The sequence below is a fragment of the Chiloscyllium punctatum genome, chromosome 48, assembly GCF_047496795.1.
Source record: "Chiloscyllium punctatum isolate Juve2018m chromosome 48, sChiPun1.3, whole genome shotgun sequence".
In the NCBI taxonomy this organism is placed as follows: Eukaryota; Metazoa; Chordata; class Chondrichthyes; order Orectolobiformes; family Hemiscylliidae; genus Chiloscyllium; species Chiloscyllium punctatum.
The window spans coordinates 46,039,771-46,058,101 of record NC_092786.1 but is presented as its reverse complement, the minus strand read 5'-3'; the positions used below and the strand labels follow the sequence as shown (position 1 = coordinate 46,058,101).

General features: G+C 41.1%; 1 protein-coding gene across 4 annotated transcripts in view; it reads left to right on the top strand.

The window, feature by feature from the left end:
* LOC140468972 (uncharacterized) overlaps positions 1-18,331 on the top strand; it is a 29,651-nt gene that overhangs the window by 7,947 nt on the left and 3,373 nt on the right. For all 4 annotated transcript variants that reach the window (XM_072565126.1, XM_072565123.1, XM_072565124.1 and 1 more), the window contains 4 exons: positions 422-523; positions 6,939-7,310; positions 10,652-10,801; positions 15,408-15,498. In XM_072565126.1, coding sequence (XP_072421227.1) covers positions 463-523; positions 6,939-7,310; positions 10,652-10,801; positions 15,408-15,498 — 674 coding nt within the window. In that variant the 5' untranslated portion in view covers positions 422-462. The remainder of the gene's footprint in view (positions 1-421; positions 524-6,938; positions 7,311-10,651; positions 10,802-15,407; positions 15,499-18,331) is intronic.

Sequence of the window (18,331 nt, the reverse complement as noted above, 5' to 3'; positions counted from 1 at the left end):
TACAGATACTAAATATCATCAGAAACAGAATAACTTATTAAAACTTCATAAAGTTGCCAGTCAATCAAAGCAAATACTCTATTTTGAGACTGATACTTCTGAGCCAATCCATGAGTAAGTGTTGGAGCTCAGCCGTGTATTCATTAAGTGGTCATCTATAAACTCTATCAAATGAAACAGATGACCAAATTTCTGTTTCTCCAATTGACCATATTACATCTGGTTAATATTTACTGACTGCCAATAAAAATGATCAATTTAATAAATCATAGCTTTGATTAATAAATTTGTTAACAGATTACACTTTTGGTATATAACCATCTTCTCAATGCTTTGATTTAATAAAATATTTGAGGGAAGGAGGATTGCAGGATATATGTCAATTCTGTAATTAAGAGTCACTTTTTATTCTTTCCCATAGGTCTCGATATATTGGACTTGGCATACACTATAAATTGAAAAATGATCTACAAGCTGAAGAGAAACCTTTTTTGTTGGCTTATTCTGTGCCTGCTCCTGCAAGGTAATAACTGCTAAATACTTGAGAAGGAGAGTTAAATATTCATCAGCAATTTGCATTTGCAATGTCTACCTTAAATCTCAATGTAGCTTAGAGCTGCAGAGGCAATAACTAAAACAAATTGTTGTTCGGTAGTACAGAACTTAAGTATTTCTGAAAAAGACACAAATTTTGTTAAAAGTTTTTTTTTGCACTCAGCAGGTCATTTGATAGAACACTAAAGGGAAACAATGTTTTATACTGCATGAGAAGAGAGTACTGATTGATTGCCAAGTGGACTCTGATTGGTAGAGATATTGCCATTGAGAATGCACCAGATAGATAATGACTGGGAGTCAACTGCCAAACTTTGTTTGAATTTAATTTAAAGTAGCCAATTTGACTCTGATTGATTGAGGCATTTCCCTGAGGAGCGAACCAGATAATGGCTGTCACCTATTTTGTTAAATTGAAACTGACATAACGTATGAATGTGTTCGTTCTGTCTGCACCTTGTGAGCTTGACAGTTAACTGTCAGCCATCACCTAACAGTTGCATTCTCCATGTCAATGCCTCTACCAATCAGAATCCAATTGCCGACTATTCAGCCATCTCTTCTCTTACCAAATAAATGTTATTCCCTGTTATGTTGGTATTCTTGGAAATTGTTCTGATGAGCACAAGACAAAAAGCTTCAACAAAATGCGTCTTTTTTCAGCAATACTTAATAATAGGAAGAAGAAGGCTGGGACGGAGCAATACATTATTCCATAGAATCTTGCAGTATAGAAGGAGGTGCCTCAGCCCATTCTGCTCGAGTAATTTCTGTGTTGAAACTATCTAATTAATCCACTGCACCCAGCCCACCACTGACCCCACTGACTTGCAATTTTCTCTTTTCAATGATCACTCAGCTCCTTTTGCAGGAGGCTTTTGCCAGAGAGTGAGTGAGGTAGAGAGGGGAAGTGATAATTCCAGAGAGGTGTGAGTGCAGTGCCTGTTTGCTGCAAAGTGAAACATGAACCAAATGTAACCACCACATCATACTGTGATAAATCATTAACATGCTCGTCCAAACAAAATCAGCTTTTTAATCCGATATCTAATACCAGTGTCCATTAAAGTCATAGAAATCCAACCTGTAGTTATACTTAAGTTCCTGTTCTGGGATTGGGCCCATCGCACATTTGCAAACTTCTATGATTCTGCAAAGCTACCCCACTCTCTAACACACACAGCTTCATTCCTCAGAGGCCACTTTTTAATAGGACGTAACATGAGCACAAATTTTACTTTATTCGGGAATTGAAGACAATCATGTTAGTATTTGATACTTCTCCAATAATCCTATTGGCATTCCAAATGTTACGAGATGTCTTAGCAAGATGTATGAGAGCTGGTGTAAAGTTGGAATGTGTGATAGGGAAGTCTTGAACTGTATCAATTCAGCACATTCTGATGTCAAATCAAGACTTGAGTCATGGAAGAAACTGCTACATTTTTATACCAATTCTTGCTAGATACTTTGTGTTACAACAGAATTATAATGTAACCACATTCTAAGACAACAGATGCATTTTGCTTGTATTTTGTGGTCAGTCCATCTACATGTGATTTGATCCTCAGAAGAGGATCCATCCTGATATTGTGCTACCCTTAAAACAGAATATTTCCACCTCAGTAAGATTGCTCGATATTTCAATTCATCTGCTACTGAAATTCTCTTCCGTTTTTTTTGTCACGTCTCGACCTGATTTTTTCAACACATTGCGACTGGTCTCCCATGATCTACTTGCTGTGAACTTTTGAGGTCATTGAAACTCCGGCTGCTCAAGTCTGAACTTGCTGCAAGTCCAGTTTCCCTATCACCACAGCTGGCTGAGCGACATTGGCACCTATTCAAGGAATATCTTGATTTTAAAATTTCCAGTTTCTTTCATGACCTTACCTTCCCCTTCCTGTATTCTTATCCAATGCCTAAATCCTCCAAGAAATCAGAACTCCTCTCATTTCATCTCTTGTTTTGCAAACCATAATTGCTCCATCATTGACAGCAGTGCTCTCTGTTACATCGCCCCCAAACCTTGGAATTTCCTCCCTATGCACCTCCCTCTACTTCACTTCCCATCCTTAAGACATTTCTTAAAGACCAGCTCTTTGACCACACTTTTGGCTATCTGACTTAATATCTTCTATGAGATTTGGTTTTATCCTTTGATTTGTAATAGATCTGTGAAATGCCTTCATTACTCTAAAAGTGCTATAGCAATATAAGTTGTTGTTGTCTCCAATAGTGATAAACACCAGTATGTTCATCACGATTGGGAAGTGGAATTGTACATTTCTAGTGTGCACATATAAATGTAGGAGCCTGTAGTTTGGATTACAGAATCACAGCAGTATTACGGAACAGAAGAAGGCCATTTGGCCCAATGTAGTTTCACCTGCTTTTCAAGCAAGCATCAGTTGCTAATGCCAATCTCCTGCCTTCTCCCTATACCCTTGTACATTGTTTCTATTCACCAAAATTATCCCCTCCCCTCTTGAATACCTCAACTGAGCACCAATGATTGCCTACAAGTTATGCTGCTTTCATGCTCTTTCTCTAGAACAGATATTTTAGGAGATGGAGTGCCTGTTTTGGAGCACTTCACCGTACAAGGTCATCAGTAGAAGGGGTGAATAGTGAAAGTACCTGTTGGAGTTAAAGGAAACAAATAAACAAAGCTCTTGTGTTTTTCCACTGCTTTCTTTTAGCACAGAGGACAATTTTTGATTGACTTGCTAAAATACAAACTCTCCCATGAAACATTTTACTGTCATATCTGGTGATAAGAGATACAACTCACATTAATGCACTCCAGAATGGAGATGGATGACAATTTGAACCTTGATTTATGGTATTCTGAAATTCCATGGAGGAAATCATTAGCTGGTTTAATTTTGTTAACTACCCCTCTAAATTGCATTGACTCATGTAAAACTACTCACAGAGACCAAATTTGTAATCGAATTAAAGACCACAATGTCTCACTCTTTGAGACATGAGAGCAGATTGTAGCATGTCACATCCACATTCATTCAAAAATGATTGTGCATTAATAATTGAACAAAGCTTTGATGAAAAGACATTGCAGAAATTATATTCAAGCAGAGAGTGGTGTGAGAAATATGTAATCTAATAGTATTGGTTCATAAAACTAGGGACTTAAAGAAGATTTTATTTCTAACGCCTACTTAATCATGTTAATCCCAATCACAGTGCAAAGTTATTTGCATTAAATCTAAACTTTACAACCCCAGGCAATTAAAATTTTGATATTCAATGCATTACACATTACTGGGTAGAGGTTGAATAAAATGGAACATCTCTGAAAGAATAGCGCAGTTTAAAATATGAGTATTTAAACCTCAAAATTCTGGTATTCACCTGTTAAAACAACGCAACTAATAAGGAAATGGTATTTCTCCTGGGACAGAGAAGTTAATTTCTCAGAAACCATCTTACATTTTCAGCTAGGTAGAAGAGATTACTGATTAATGTTGGAAGGAAGGAATGTACAGCGCATCTAGAGATAACTGGTGTTCTGGAATATCATGGAAAAAAGAGAAGCATTCTTTATGTCTTGAACTCATCAGGACAAGTGCAAAAATGCCAAATGTGCTGAGCAGTCAAGATGGAAAACATTTGCAACACACCTCCCTTTTCAACCATGTTCCAGTTCTTTACTACCTAGCGATAGCTCATGTTTTGATTCTATATGTTTAACCTAAATAAAGGTGTGTCAAGCAAAGGTGGTTATGCACTCCCACAGATCTCAGTCTCTTAATTGAATGACTTTGCAGAAGTTTAAAGGTAGTGTGCAAAATAGGAAGTACATGGGGATTAGCAAATTTCAGATCAATACCGTGAAGAAGATTGGTGCCCATTAATAGGCTCAGATTTTGGTGTAGGTAAAAACAATAACTGCAGATGCTGGAAAGCAAACACTGGATTAGTGGTGCAGGAAGACACAGCAGTTCAGGCAGCATCCAAGGAGCAGCGAAATCGACGTTTCGGGCAAAAGCCCTTCATTCCTGATGAAGGACTTTTGCCCGAAATGTCGATTTTGCTGCTCGTTGGATGCTGCCTGAACTGCTGTGCTCTTCCAGCACCACTAATCCGGTATCAGATTTTGGTGTACCTGTTATAGTTACCTGATGCCTGATACTTAACCACTCAGCTGGATATAAAACATGAGGTTAAAATCGCTGAAATATTAAAATGGCAGCTATTGCTGTCGACAGCTAATCATGAGACCTGAGAGGTTAAACTCATGCAAGAACATTTGAAATATACTTTTTTTTTCTGAATAACAATCATGAGTTTTGATTAAAATTAATACCCTTTGAATGTTTATTATATTGAATTTTCACAAAATTGAAGATTGGATAAAACCAAATCCATGCTTCAAGATTTGCTTAGAGCTGGTTTTAAGGTCTTGTCAAGTTCTAGGGATTCCCCAGTCAATGCTTCACCAGGAGTCCTTTGCATTGGCTGGGTTTCTGTTACGTTCAGCCAATGATTGCAATGATGACTCACTTCTTTTGAAAAAGTTAGGGTTGTTAGAATCCTAGTAAAATAGTCACCACAGTCCTACTGTGTCCTAAAGTTTAATGGTCAAAATCACTGGAATTAACCAATGGCTTTATCTCTTACATCATGTTGCCAATAATGGATATTGATGGTGGAAATTCTGGCAGTACTATTGCTGTAGGAAGGATGGTGGGGCAGACCTTCCTTAAAGCAGGGTTAGTACTTTAATTTGGTGAGCAGGCATGCCAGGCACTTTAGGAGATCCCCATCCCCCTTTCATTCTCAGATTTCAGAATGACTCCTTGAACTGCAAACAAGGTACAGTGACTGAAACCACTGGAGCATTTGCATCCCTCTTAAAGGCATGTTTGGAATTGTATTAAATCACAAAGAATGATTGCAGCTGGACATTTTCTTTGAACTGTCCACTTGTGTCTCAGAATGGGACTAGCATCTACATCCTGTAGGCACCAGTGGCCTCACCTCCATCCAAGGCCTCAAAGGATCCTTCCACATCCGGCAGAGATTTTCCTGCACATCCAAACACCTCATCTACTGTGTCCATTGCTCTTGATGTGATCTCCTGTACATTAGGAAGACAGGATGCCAATTTGTGGAACGTTTCAGAGAACATCTTTGGGACACATGCACCAAATAACCCCAACGCCCTGTGGGTGACCACTTCAATTCCCTCTCCCACTCCCCCAAGGACACACAAGTCCTGGGCCTCCTCCACCACCAAATCCTAGCCACCCAACACCTGGATGAAGAACGCCTTGGAATGCTCCAACCACATGGCATCAATATCAATTTCACCAGTTTCTTTATCTCCTGTCCCCCCATCTCATCCCAGATCTAACTCTCCAACTCAATACTGTCCTCTTGAACTGTCACACCTGTCCATCTTCCTTCCCACCTACCTGCTCTAACCTCTGCCCCAACCTATCACCATCACCTCCCACCTGCATCTACCTATCACCTTCCCAGCTATCTTCCCTCAGCCGCACAACGCCCTCCTATTTATCTTTCAGCCCCCTTCCCCACCCCCCATCCCTGATGAAGGGCTTATGCCTGAAATGTCAATTCTCCTGCTCCTTGGATGCTACCTGAACTGTTGTGCTTTTCCAGTGCCACACTTGTTTTGAATCTGATCTCCGGCATCTGCAGTCTTCACTTTCTCCTACCAGGACAGCTGGACCTAACAGTGACATTGATCAATGAATTGCTGGGGGTGTCCTCAGATGTTCTTCTAAATGTAAAGGGACTACTTGGAGAATTTGTTTGAATTCACTCTGGGATGTGACATTCACTGACTGGTCAGCATTTATTGCCCATCTCTCATTTCCCTTTGACAGTGGACCCACAGCACTCTTTGGGGGGGAATTCCAAGAATTTTGTCCCTGCAACAGGAATGGCGATATATTTCCAAGTTGGGACGGTGATGGCTTGGAGGGGAACCTGTTCGTGGTGGTGTCTCCGTGTATCTGCTGAAATGGAGGTGTTAGTGGGTTTAGAAGGTGCTGTCTGTCAAAGGATGTTTGCTGAATTTCTATGGTTCACCTTGTAGATACTGTAGTGCCCAACCTCAGAATGACAGTTTGTTGATCCAGGGGATGAAAACAATTACTCTGTCTCCTGGGATCTGAATATTTCCCCATCTCATGGTGCTCCAATGCTGAAGTACTGTGCCAAGAAAGAATGGAATTCTGGACTGAGAATGTTGTGGGCTGGATTGATTGTTTAAATGAATGCGCCATGTTAGATAAAATAATTATGCTCAGTTCCCTTTTCAGACTTTTAAGCAGTTTACAACATAAAGGTCATGACATTTTTTTTTAATGCTTGTGCTAAAACCCTTACAGGAATGGAAAGTTTTATCATAAAGAGTTCTGACGATCAATGCTTGGAGACCTCTTTGGAGAGTGATCGGGTAATGATGGATAGTTGTAATCCGGATTCGCAGCTCCAAGACTGGGCATGGAAACAAAAGCGGTTTATTAATCAGGGAACACGGAGGTGTCTTTCTGCAGACCAGAGTCTTCTTGTTCAGACTGTAGCTTGTGAGAATGTGGCCAACTTAACGTGGACGTGCCGCAAACATCGACTTATCCACACGGCCACGTCCATGTTTCTGATTGCTGAGGGAAACGTGGTGTCTATTTCTGAAGAAAGAAAAAAAAATTCCAAGTGGAACTCAATGAACAACATAGGCATTTGCCAGATGCTTTTAAAGAGTAAGGCTGAACAGAACAGATCTTCAACTACACAGCATGAAAATGCAGATGTTATGTATTACGTTTATTTTTTGATGCTACCAGCGTAGCATCTGATTGATCAACTTCCTAGAAATAATTGAACTGTAGAAACTTATAGCACAGAAAGAGCCCACTCCAATCATTATGTCTGTCCTGACTCTTTGAAAAAGTAGGAGAAAGTGAGGACTGCAAATGTTGGAGCTCAGAGTCGAGAGTGTGGTGCTGGAAAAGCACAGCAGGTCAGGCAGCTTCCGAGGAGCAGGAGAATCAATGTTTCAGGCATAAGCCCTTCATCAGGAATGAGGCTTGTGGCTCGGGCCTGAGAGGTAATTGGGAGGAGGGTAGGATTGGGAGGAAGGTAGCTGGGAAAGCCATAGGTGGATGAAGGTGAGGGAGAAGGTGATAGGTCGGGGGGGGAGTGATGGACGAGTGTGGAGGGCAGTGCCAAGTTTGAAGCTTGGGACTGGGATAATGTGGAGGGGAGGGGAAATGAGGAAGCTGTTGAAATCTACATTTATCCCACGTGGTTGCGGGGTCCTTTGAAAGAATAGTTTATAATGTCTTTTGAAATGAAACCCAATTGGGATTAAAGGATCGTGAGTGGTGCTCAATATGATATAGTTTAACAGTCATGAAATTGATGAAACAGTCTCATCAGTTAGGTGAACCCAATTAGGTTCATTATCAGTTTCATTGTCTGTTACTATTTGAGGTTCTTTTGTGCCATTTTTTCATTCAACAGTTTCAGTAAAGCTGGTAACAATATTGTAATTGAAAAACAGAGAAGTAAACAGGGCAGGACTCACAAATCAAATATATTGTAAAATGTAGTTGTAAAATACCGACTACTATTTGATTAGAAGGCCACTCTGATCACATGCAATTCATCAAAGCAATTGATAACCTGACAGACACAATGTTTGCTGGCAATGCAATTGAATGGAGCTGTACCCTTTGAGCAGTAAGACACATGCGCATCAAATGCTCATGGAGTTCTTTCATCTCAACAGTCTTAAGGATCCAGCAGGAACCAATGAACTGCAGAAAGACCATTGCTCCAGAAGGTGAAATTGAAGTCAGAATTCTGAGCCAGCCATTTCTCTTTCCTATTCATTTGGTCACCTAGGGGAGCCTCATCCAAAAATATCATTCAACACAGGCTTGAGGCTCTGCTGAGTTCACACTGATGGTAGACCATCAAATGAACCATTGGGGTTCCAGGCAGTTGTAAAAACAGAGTGTATGTCCCCAACGCAGAAATAGCCACCAAAGTCCACCTGCACGTGCACAGTCGCACCCGTGATGTGATGACAATCTAAAACAACATTGAAGCTAATAGTAAGGTTCATGAAAACTAGCAACAATTATAATCAGTCTGTAACAAAGAAAAACAGAAATTGCTGGAGAAACTCAGTAGGTCTGACAGCATCTATGGAGAGATAACAATTCATGTTTTGAACACAGTGACCCTTCTTCAGAACTGAAGAACTCTTCTGAAAAACGGTCACGTGGACTCAAAACATTTACTCTGCTTCTCTCCCCACAGGTGTTGCCAGGCCTGATGAGTTTCTCCAGCAATATTTCTATTTATTTCTTTCCAATCTCCAGCATTCACAGTTCTTTGTTTCATAATCAGTCTGTACATTTTTGTTTTGCTGGGAGAGTCTCTCATTTTAATGAATAAAGGGCTGATTAATTGTCAGACAACATTGCACTGTATCTGTACATAGAGACCAAACTATTTAAATAATCATTCCTGATGAAGGGTTTTTGCCCGAAATGTCGATTCTCCTGCTCCTTGGAGGCTGCCTGACCTGCTGTGCTTTTCCAGCACCACACTCTCGACTCTAATCTCCAGCATCTGCAGTCCTCACTTTCGCCTGGTTAAATAATCACCAGAAGCACAGATATGCAAAACATTTTGCAGTCAGTTCCTGTGTTTTCTGGGGCCTTAGAATTTAACATAAGGAATTGTTGTGGTCTGTTTGTTTGTTTCCTGCTTGGAACAAATTTCTACGGAATTGATTCGGTTCTTTTTGCAACATTCAGTCTGGTAGAACTCTATCTCACACTCACATTCAACCTCCTGGTGGTGTTGCTCATAAATGCAGCCTATAATAAAAAGTGAGCTGTATTTGCATTGCCCCTTTTGTCATTGTCGCAGCCTCAGGAATTTCCCAAAATGCTTAACAGGTAATGAAGTGCTTTTTGAAGTGAGATCTCCAATCCAATCTAACAAACACAGCAGTCTACTTGTGAGTAGCACGCAAACCCCAAAATGATTATCTGTTAGTCTGATTTCTAGTGACGTAGGGTATAAGCATTGGACCACAATAACATGGAGAACTCTCTGCCCCTCTTTGATAAAGGGCCAGAAAATACTTTGCCTCTCATCTGGAAAGGGCAGTTAAGTCCTCATTTTAACATTTCATTCATAGAAAGCACATCTGACCAAATAGCACCTTCTTCTGTACAGCAGAGATTTGTATTTTGTTCTCCAGTTTACATACATAAATATCATTCAGTAAAACCATGGCTGGTCCATTATAAATTCCCCCATTCCCAACCACCCTTGATTACATTTGATTCCCCTGCTGAACAAGAATCTGTCTGCCTTGGTTTTAAAATATTTAATGACCCCATCTCCACTGTTCAAAAGTTGCCCAATCTTCTGTGAGAAAAAAAGAGTTCCCCTCATATCTGTCTGAAACGGGCAACTTCGGAGGGTCAGTGTGGACTAGTTGGGCCAAAGGGCTTGTTTCCACACTGTAGGGAATCTAATCTTCTACTTTTGAAACAGTGCCCCCTAGTTCTGGATTGAGGAAACATTCTCCACTTCGACCTTATCAAGACCTTATACTCTTCAAACAATTCACTCCTCACTCTTCTAAACTCTACTGAAAACACAATAAACTAGTCCAACCTATTGTTATAAGGTAACCTGCTCATTCAGTAGAGTCAATCTAGTAAACCTCCTCTGAACCACCTCCAGTTAATTTATCTCCTTCCTTAAATAGGGAGACCAAAACTGCACACAGCATTCAGGATATGGTTTCACCGATGCCCTATATAACTGAAGCATAACTTCCATTTAGGTTCAATTGCTCTCATAATAAAAGAGAGCATTCCATTAGTCTTCTTGACCCATGCTGGAGTTTCTGGAATAGGACTTAAACCTTCTGTTTCAGGCGTGAAAGTTGTTACCCATTGAATGGACAGTTGAAGCATAGTTACAATTGATTTGCAAAGGGTAGCGTTGTGGATTTAGACTTTTTGTAAACATAAAGCCCTAACAAATATTTTCTAATTTCACTGAACAGGAAACCCAGAGACAACATCAGCAAAGACTCAAATGTTACTAGCACAATTTGAAGAAGCCCTTGATGGGGTCATCAGTGATGGGAGACAGAATGACACACAAGTGGAAGAAACTACCACAGAGAAACACCAGCCTTATCCGATAGAGGATTGTATGTGGTGTACCTCATTTTTTCTCATTTTAATATATGTCACTTTGTGTGGGAAGAGCTTGCACTGAAGAGCTGGTGAATATTGTATAATTAATGTTGTTCGAATTTTACTGATTCAGGCTACTTAAGACAACTTGAAAGGCTTGAGAAGGAATGTTTGTGGAGGTAATTCTTTTTCCAGTAAATTAACCTGATTTGATCTACAGTTTCTAAAACTTTCAAGATATTAAGAGCTGCAGCTACACTTTAAGTAATGGCTCTGAGAATGGCACCAGCTGAGTTTGGCTCAGGGGCAACTAATCAAAATGAAATGATTGGCTTTGCGCCACATCATTGTCTAATACAAATGGGCCTCTGCACATGGAATTGTTTGGATATACAGACAGAATTCCACTCAGGCACCTGGACATTAATTTAACATTAGCATCAACAGATCCTGTGAACTTTCTCTGACAACATTTAGAACAAGGGGCTCATTTTCCCCTCCTTTTCTCATGGTTTTCTCCCCCCTCTCTTCCTCTCTTAAAGGAATCACCCCCGCAGTGCAGAATGATTCCTGGAATAGCAGTCCCATACTCGCCTCCCCCGATCTTTGGATCACTCATCTCCACATGAAACATTTTTAAAAAAAATCAATTAATGATTAAAAAAAAACAATGTTTTGCAATTAATGGGCTCCGTGTCTTAACTGAGCAGTTGTTCTTGCCATTGGCTGTGATTGGTTGATCTTGTGCACACATCATTGGTCAATCTATCCATCAGGGTGGGAGACTGTTAAAATAAAAATGCACTGTGCTCCAGCAGACAAGGCAATATTTGCAAGAGGAATATAGGGTTAACTTTTCAGGTGTCTATGCCTTGTCAGAGCTGATAACTTGTCTGTTCTCTTTCACTCTATTTCATGTTCACATCACAGCATTTCTTGTAATGCCTGGCTGAAAATCCAAAATGTTATAGACACTGGTCACAAGTTGTTATGCAGTTCTGTAAGGCAGCATAATAAGGTCTCCTTCAGAGATAATCAATGCTGTTCAGCAAAGTATTTTTTACCTCTAGAGCAGGAATATTTACTGCATAGTGCTCTAAGCTGCCTGTTACCTCCTGATGGTATATTCACAGCTTGCATCAACAAAAGAGATGCAATTTTGTGTCAAATGCCAGTTCTCTGGAAGGTGAGCTATTTGATGTAATATTATTTAATGGGCAGAATCTTCTCACTTTTGGGCCAGGTCAACAAAGCAAGAGAAATGAGGGCTGTGTAAGTGAAAATTTATAATTGTAAAAGTTAGGAAAAGTAATTGTTAATCAGAATGACACTTGTAGGGATGATTTGGAGGAGCCGGTGTTGGACTAGGGTGGACAAAGTTAAAAATCATGAAACACCAGTTTATTGTCCAACAGTTTGTACTTTCAAATAAACCTGTTTGTCTATAAGGTAAAAACAATGACTACAGATGCTGAAAACCAAATACTGGATTAGTGGTGCTGGAAGAGCACAGCAGTTCAGGCAGCATCCAACGAGCAGCGAAATCCGCTGCTCGTTGGATGCTGCCTGAACTGCTGTGTTCTTCCAGCACCACTAATCCAATTCTGTTTGTCTATAACCTGGTGTTGTGTGATTTTTAACTAAATTTCTAGGGATGTCATTGAAGTAAATAGCATGAATGAGGTAATTGCCTCTGTTGCAGAAATGAAGGATTTATTTCCTGTATTCATTCTGGAGATTAGGTTGTCAGTTGCAGAGGCATTACTTTTTGCCCATCTCAGGTTATCTTGAGAAGATGGTGACAATCCAGCTTGCTAGACCACTTCAGAGAGTTAAAAACAATGACTGCAGATGCTGGAAACCAGATTCTGGATTAGTGGTGCTGGAAGAGCACAGCAGTTCAGGCAGCATCCAAAGAGCTTCAAAATTGACGTTTCAGGCAAAAGCCCTTCAGAGAGTTGTCAAGTGTAAATCACATCCATGACAGGCTGATGACACCTATTGGCCACTGAAGGTAAGGACAGCAGGTTTCCTTCCACAGAGGAACCAGTTAAGGTTTGACAACAATCTGACAGCTTCAACATCAAATGTGCTGATGTTTAGCTCTTTAGTTTTAAGTTTAATTCAAGCTCTCATGCTATTTATTATGTTGAAATTTGAATCTATTTGTCTCTCAATCCAGTCCAGTGATATAGCCATATGCTGCTGGAGAGGGAATAGGAAGAGAGGACTCAATCGAAATTTCAGAGACTTGTTTTGATTGAACTTTGATTTATTGTTGTCATGTGTACCAAGATACAGTGAAAAGTATTGTTCAGCACGCTAGACAGACAAATCCTACCTTATATAAGTACATCAGGGTATCCATAAATTCCCTACAGCATGGAAGGAGGCCATTCGGCCCATCGAGTCCACACCAATCCTCTGAAGGGCATCCCGCCCCCATCTTTGTAACTCTGCATTTCCCAACATTAAACCAGCAACCTGCACATTCCTGGACACTATAGGTAATTTAGCCTGGCCAATCCACCTGTGGACTGTGGGAGGAGCAGCTGGAGGAAACCCATGCAGACATGGGGAGTATGTGCAAACTCCACACAGACAGTCACCCAAGGGTGCAAACAGATCCATGACCTTGGTGCTGTGAGGCAGCATTGCTAACCACTGAGCCCCATGCCTTACAAAACAGAATGCAGAATGTGGAGTTACAGCTACAGAGAAGGTGCAGAGAAAAGAGAGGACTTATGAGAGGTAAATCACATAAATATCAGGGGAGAAGCTGTTCTTGAATCTGTTGGTACATGTTTTCAAATGTGGGAGGGGTCTTTAATTATATTGTCTGTTTTCCCGAGGCAGTGGGAAGGACAGATGGAGTCAATGGAATTGAAGGCTGGTTTTGTTTGATGGACTTGACTGTGTTCACAACTGTCTGTAATTTCTTGTGATGTTGAGCAGATGAGTTGTCATTCGGATAGAATGCTCTCTATGGTGCATCTATAAAAATTGATAAGAATCATTGTGGACATACGGCAGCACGGTGGCACAGTGGTTAGCACTGCTGCCTCACAGCACCAGAGATCTGGTTCAATTCCCACCTCAGACAACTGTCTGTGTGGAGTTTGCACGTTCTCCTCTGGGTGCTCCAGGTGCTCCGGTTTCCTCCCACAGTCCAAAATGTGCAGGTTAGGTGAATTGGCCATGCTAAATTGCCCGTAGTGTTAGGTAAGGGGTAAATATAGGGGTATGGGTCTGGGTGGGTTGCTCTTAGGAGGGTCAGTGTGGACTTGTTGAGCCAAAGGGCCTGTTTCCACACTGTAAGTAAGTAAGTAATCTAAATTTCCTTAGCTTTCTGAGGAAGTAGAGGTGTTGATATGCTTTCTTGACTATAGTGTCAGTGTGGATGGATCAGGTGCAAACAATATAATAAATGGCAGAACCTCTTAGGATCATTGACATACAGAGGGATCTGGGCATGTAGGTCCACAGATCCCTAAAAGTGGCAACACAGGTGGATAAGGTGGTCAAGAAGGCATACAGTAGGCTTGCCTTCATTGGCCAGGGCATCGACCAAAGAAGTTGCCAAGTTATGTTGTAGCTGTAAAAAATTTTAGTTAGGCTACATTTGGAATATTGCTTGCTGTTCTGGTTGCCACACTTCCAGAGTACATGGATGCTTTGGATAGGGCACAGAGAAGGTTTACCTGGATGTAGCCTTGTCTGGAGGGTTATGAGGGGAGGTTGGATAAACTCAGATTGGTTTCACTGGCAAGACAGAGTCTGAGGGGCAACCTGATAGAGGTCTCCAAAATTAAGCGAGGCATTGATAGGGCGGATAGTCAGAGGCTTTTTCCCTTGGTGGAAGGGTGAACTACAAGAGGGCACAGGTTCAAGGTGAGAGGGGGTAAGTTTGGGAAGAAGTGCAGGGAAAATCTTTCACACAGAGAGTGGTGGTTGCCGGGAGTGCATTGTCAATGGAAGTGGTGGAAGCAGACACATTAGCAACATTTAAGATGCATCTTGACAGACACATGAACAGGTAGTGTGGGTAATAAATAAGGATAAGGAATCAGCACAGGCTTGGTGGGCTGAAGGACTCATTTCTGTGCTGTAATGTTCTTAGTTTTCCTTACTGACCAGAATTGGCAGTGCTTGGCCGCGTGGTCATAAGAATAAAAGAACTAGAACCTGGAGTGGACCAAATGGCCCCTCAAACCTACTCTGCCATTCAGTAAGACCATGGCTAATCTTTAACCTGAACTTCATTTTCCAAACGGACCCCCCATATCCATTGATTCCCAAAGTGTCCAAGAACCCATCAATCGCAACAAGGCCTAGTACCAAGCAACACAGGATACAGAATTCCAGAAATTCATAATCATTTGAGTTTTGCCCATTTTGTTTTCCCTCATCTCAGTCCAAAATGGTCAACCCCTTATTCTTGAAACCGTGACCTCACATTCCAGACATTCTGGCAAAGGCACTACACTGAAGACTTATGGCTAGAAATGTCTGAATGAGCCTTTAAAAGTTGCTTTGTCTGCAGATACCACAAGCCAAAATGTGTTGATTTCAACTCATATTGCTTGTATATCTTAATTGAAATTCCTCTGTCTCTTGCAGCCACTAACTGGAACTACGCTATGTTGGCGCTTGCATTCATTACACTGTTCCTGGGATTTCTTATTCTGGTTTTATGTTCCAGGGCAAACAAGTAAGTCAGACCTTTCTGTTTCCTTCCAATTGTATTGGTTGATGTTTTGTTGAACTTTCCCAACATTTTTGTTTATTGTAATTAAAAATATTTTTAACTGAATTATCATGTTCATTAAGATTGTGCAATGTAAATAATCTTATAATGGAAAATGCATGTTCAGTGTCACCAGCTTTTATTGCACAGGTTCACCAGTAAAATGACTATTCATTTCTCTTCTCTTTCATGTTTTAATGGATTTCAATTAATTTTTAACTATTTTAATAGACTTTCAAGGATGCAGAGGAGGAATGAGGTTAAGAGGTGCATTGAAACAAAAAGGATAAAAATAAAAAAGGATTGCCAGGGAGAGAAAAAGGGTATTTAGGCTAAAAGGTTTAATTGTTATAGAGTCATAGAGATGTACAGACCCTTCGGTCCAACCCTTCCATGTCGACCAGATATCCCAACCCAATCTAGTCCCACCTGCCAGCACCCGGCCCATATCCCTCCAAACATTTTCTATTCATATACCCATCCAAATGCCTTTTAAATATTGCAATTGTACCAGCCTCCACCACTTCCTCTGGCAGCTCATTCCATATTCGTACCAACCTCTGCGTGAAAAGGTTGCCCCTTAGGTCTCTTTTATATCTTATCCCTCTCACCCTAATCTATGCCCTCTAGTTCTGGATTCGCCCATCCTGGGGAAGAGACTTTGTCCATTTATCCTATCCATGCTCCTCATGATTTTATAAATCTCTATAAGATCACCCCATCAGCCTCCAATGCTCCAGGGAAAATAGCCCCAGCCTATTCAACCTCTCCCTATAGCTCAAATCCTCCAACCCTGGCGACATCCTTGTAAATCCTTTCTGAACCATTTCAAGATTCACAACATCTTTCCAATAGGAAGGAGACCAAAATTGCATGCAATATTGTAACAGTGGCCTAACCAATGTCCTGTACAGCTGCAACATGACTTCCCAACTCCTGTACTTAATACTCTGACCAATAAAGGAAAGCATACCAAACACCTTCTTCTCTAGTATATCTACCTGTGATTCTACTCTAAGGCCTGCACTCTAACATCTCTTTGTTCAGCAACACTCCCTAGGACCTTACCATTAAGTGTATAAGTCCTGCTAAGATTTGCTTTCCCAAACTGCAGCACCTCGCATTTATCTAAATTAAACTCCATCTGCCACTTCTCACCCCATTGGCCCATCCGATCAAGATCCCGTTGTAATCTGATGTAACTTTCTTCGCTGTCAACCTACACCTCCAATTTTGGTGTCATCTGCAAACCTACTAACTATACCACTTATGCTCACATCCAAATCATTTATACAAATGACGAAAAGTTGTGGACCCAGCACTGATCTTTGTGGCACTCCACTGGTCACAGGCTCCAGTCTGAAAAACAACCCTCTACCACCACCCTCCGTCTTCTACCGTTGAGCCAGTTCTGTATCCAAATGGCTAGTTCTCCCTGTATTCCATGAGATCTAACTTTGCTAACCAGTCTCCCATGGGGAATCTTGTTGAATGCCTGACTGAATTCCATATAGATCACGTCCACTGTTCTGCCCTTATCAATCCTCTTTGTTACTTCTTCAAAAAACTAAATCAAATATGTGAGACATGGTTTCCCACGCACAAAGCCAGGTTCACAATCCCTAATCAGTCCTTGCCTTTCCAAATACATATGCATCCTGTCCCTCAGGATTCCCTCCAAAGACTTGCCCACCACCGACTTCAGGTTCACTGGATGTTCACAGTGTATAAAATATATCTTTAATAAGTAAATTATGCTGTGGAATGGTGGCTCAGTGGTTAGCACTGCTCTCTCACGGTGCCAGGGACTCGGGTTCGATCCCATCCTTGGTCGACTGTCTGTGTGGAGTTTGCACCTTTTCGTTGTGTCTGCGTGGGTCCTCTGGTTTCCTCCCATAGTCCAAAGATGTAGATTAGGTGGATTGGTCATGATAAATCGCACCGTTGTGTCCAGGGATGCACAAGCCACCTGGGTTAGCCATAACGAAATGCAGGGTTACAGGGATGGGGTGGGTTTGAGTGGGATGCTCTTCAGAGGGTCCGTGTAGACTTGATGGGCTGAATGGTCTACTTACACACTGTAGGGGATTCTATGCAATACTCTCATGTACCCAGACTGGACCACAGATAAAATTCTGAATTGCATTGAGTGATATTTTCTACATGTAAAGCATTCTATAAAACACAAGTTGTCAATAATGCAAACTGAGGAAGGTGGCTGTTCAAGGAATTGGCAATGTGTCCTCAGCAACAGCAAAAACCTGTACTGCAGTAGCACCTTTAACATAATTTAAAATCCCAAAGTGCTCCACTGGAGCATTTCAAAACCAAATATGACACCAAGCCACATAAGGAGACATCCAGGCAGCTAACCAAAAGCTGAGTCAAAGAGTGAAGTTGTAAAGAGTGTAATTAAAGGAGAAAAGGAAGAATTCAGGGAGGGGCTTCTAGAAGCCCAATGACAGTGCAGCAGCCAATGGTAGAGCAATTAACATCAGAGATTCTCCAGAGAGTAGAATGAGAGGAGCACAGGATTAAAAATGTATTCATAAAAGTGCCTAAAGATTGTAAGTATAAATTATGAACAAGATCTCAGTTTCAGGGGTCTATGTAAGTTGGATTGTGTGCAAAGGGGAAAAGACTACCAGGCAATGACTATTGAGAGCTTAACAGGAATTAAAGATAAAGAAGGTATTTTTCTGGTAAAGTTGATGTAGACTCAGTTGAAGGATGGACGAGGGTATTTGGGCCATCTTAGTTCACCCAGTCAGAATATTAGAAACTGTAGTGCTCCCAT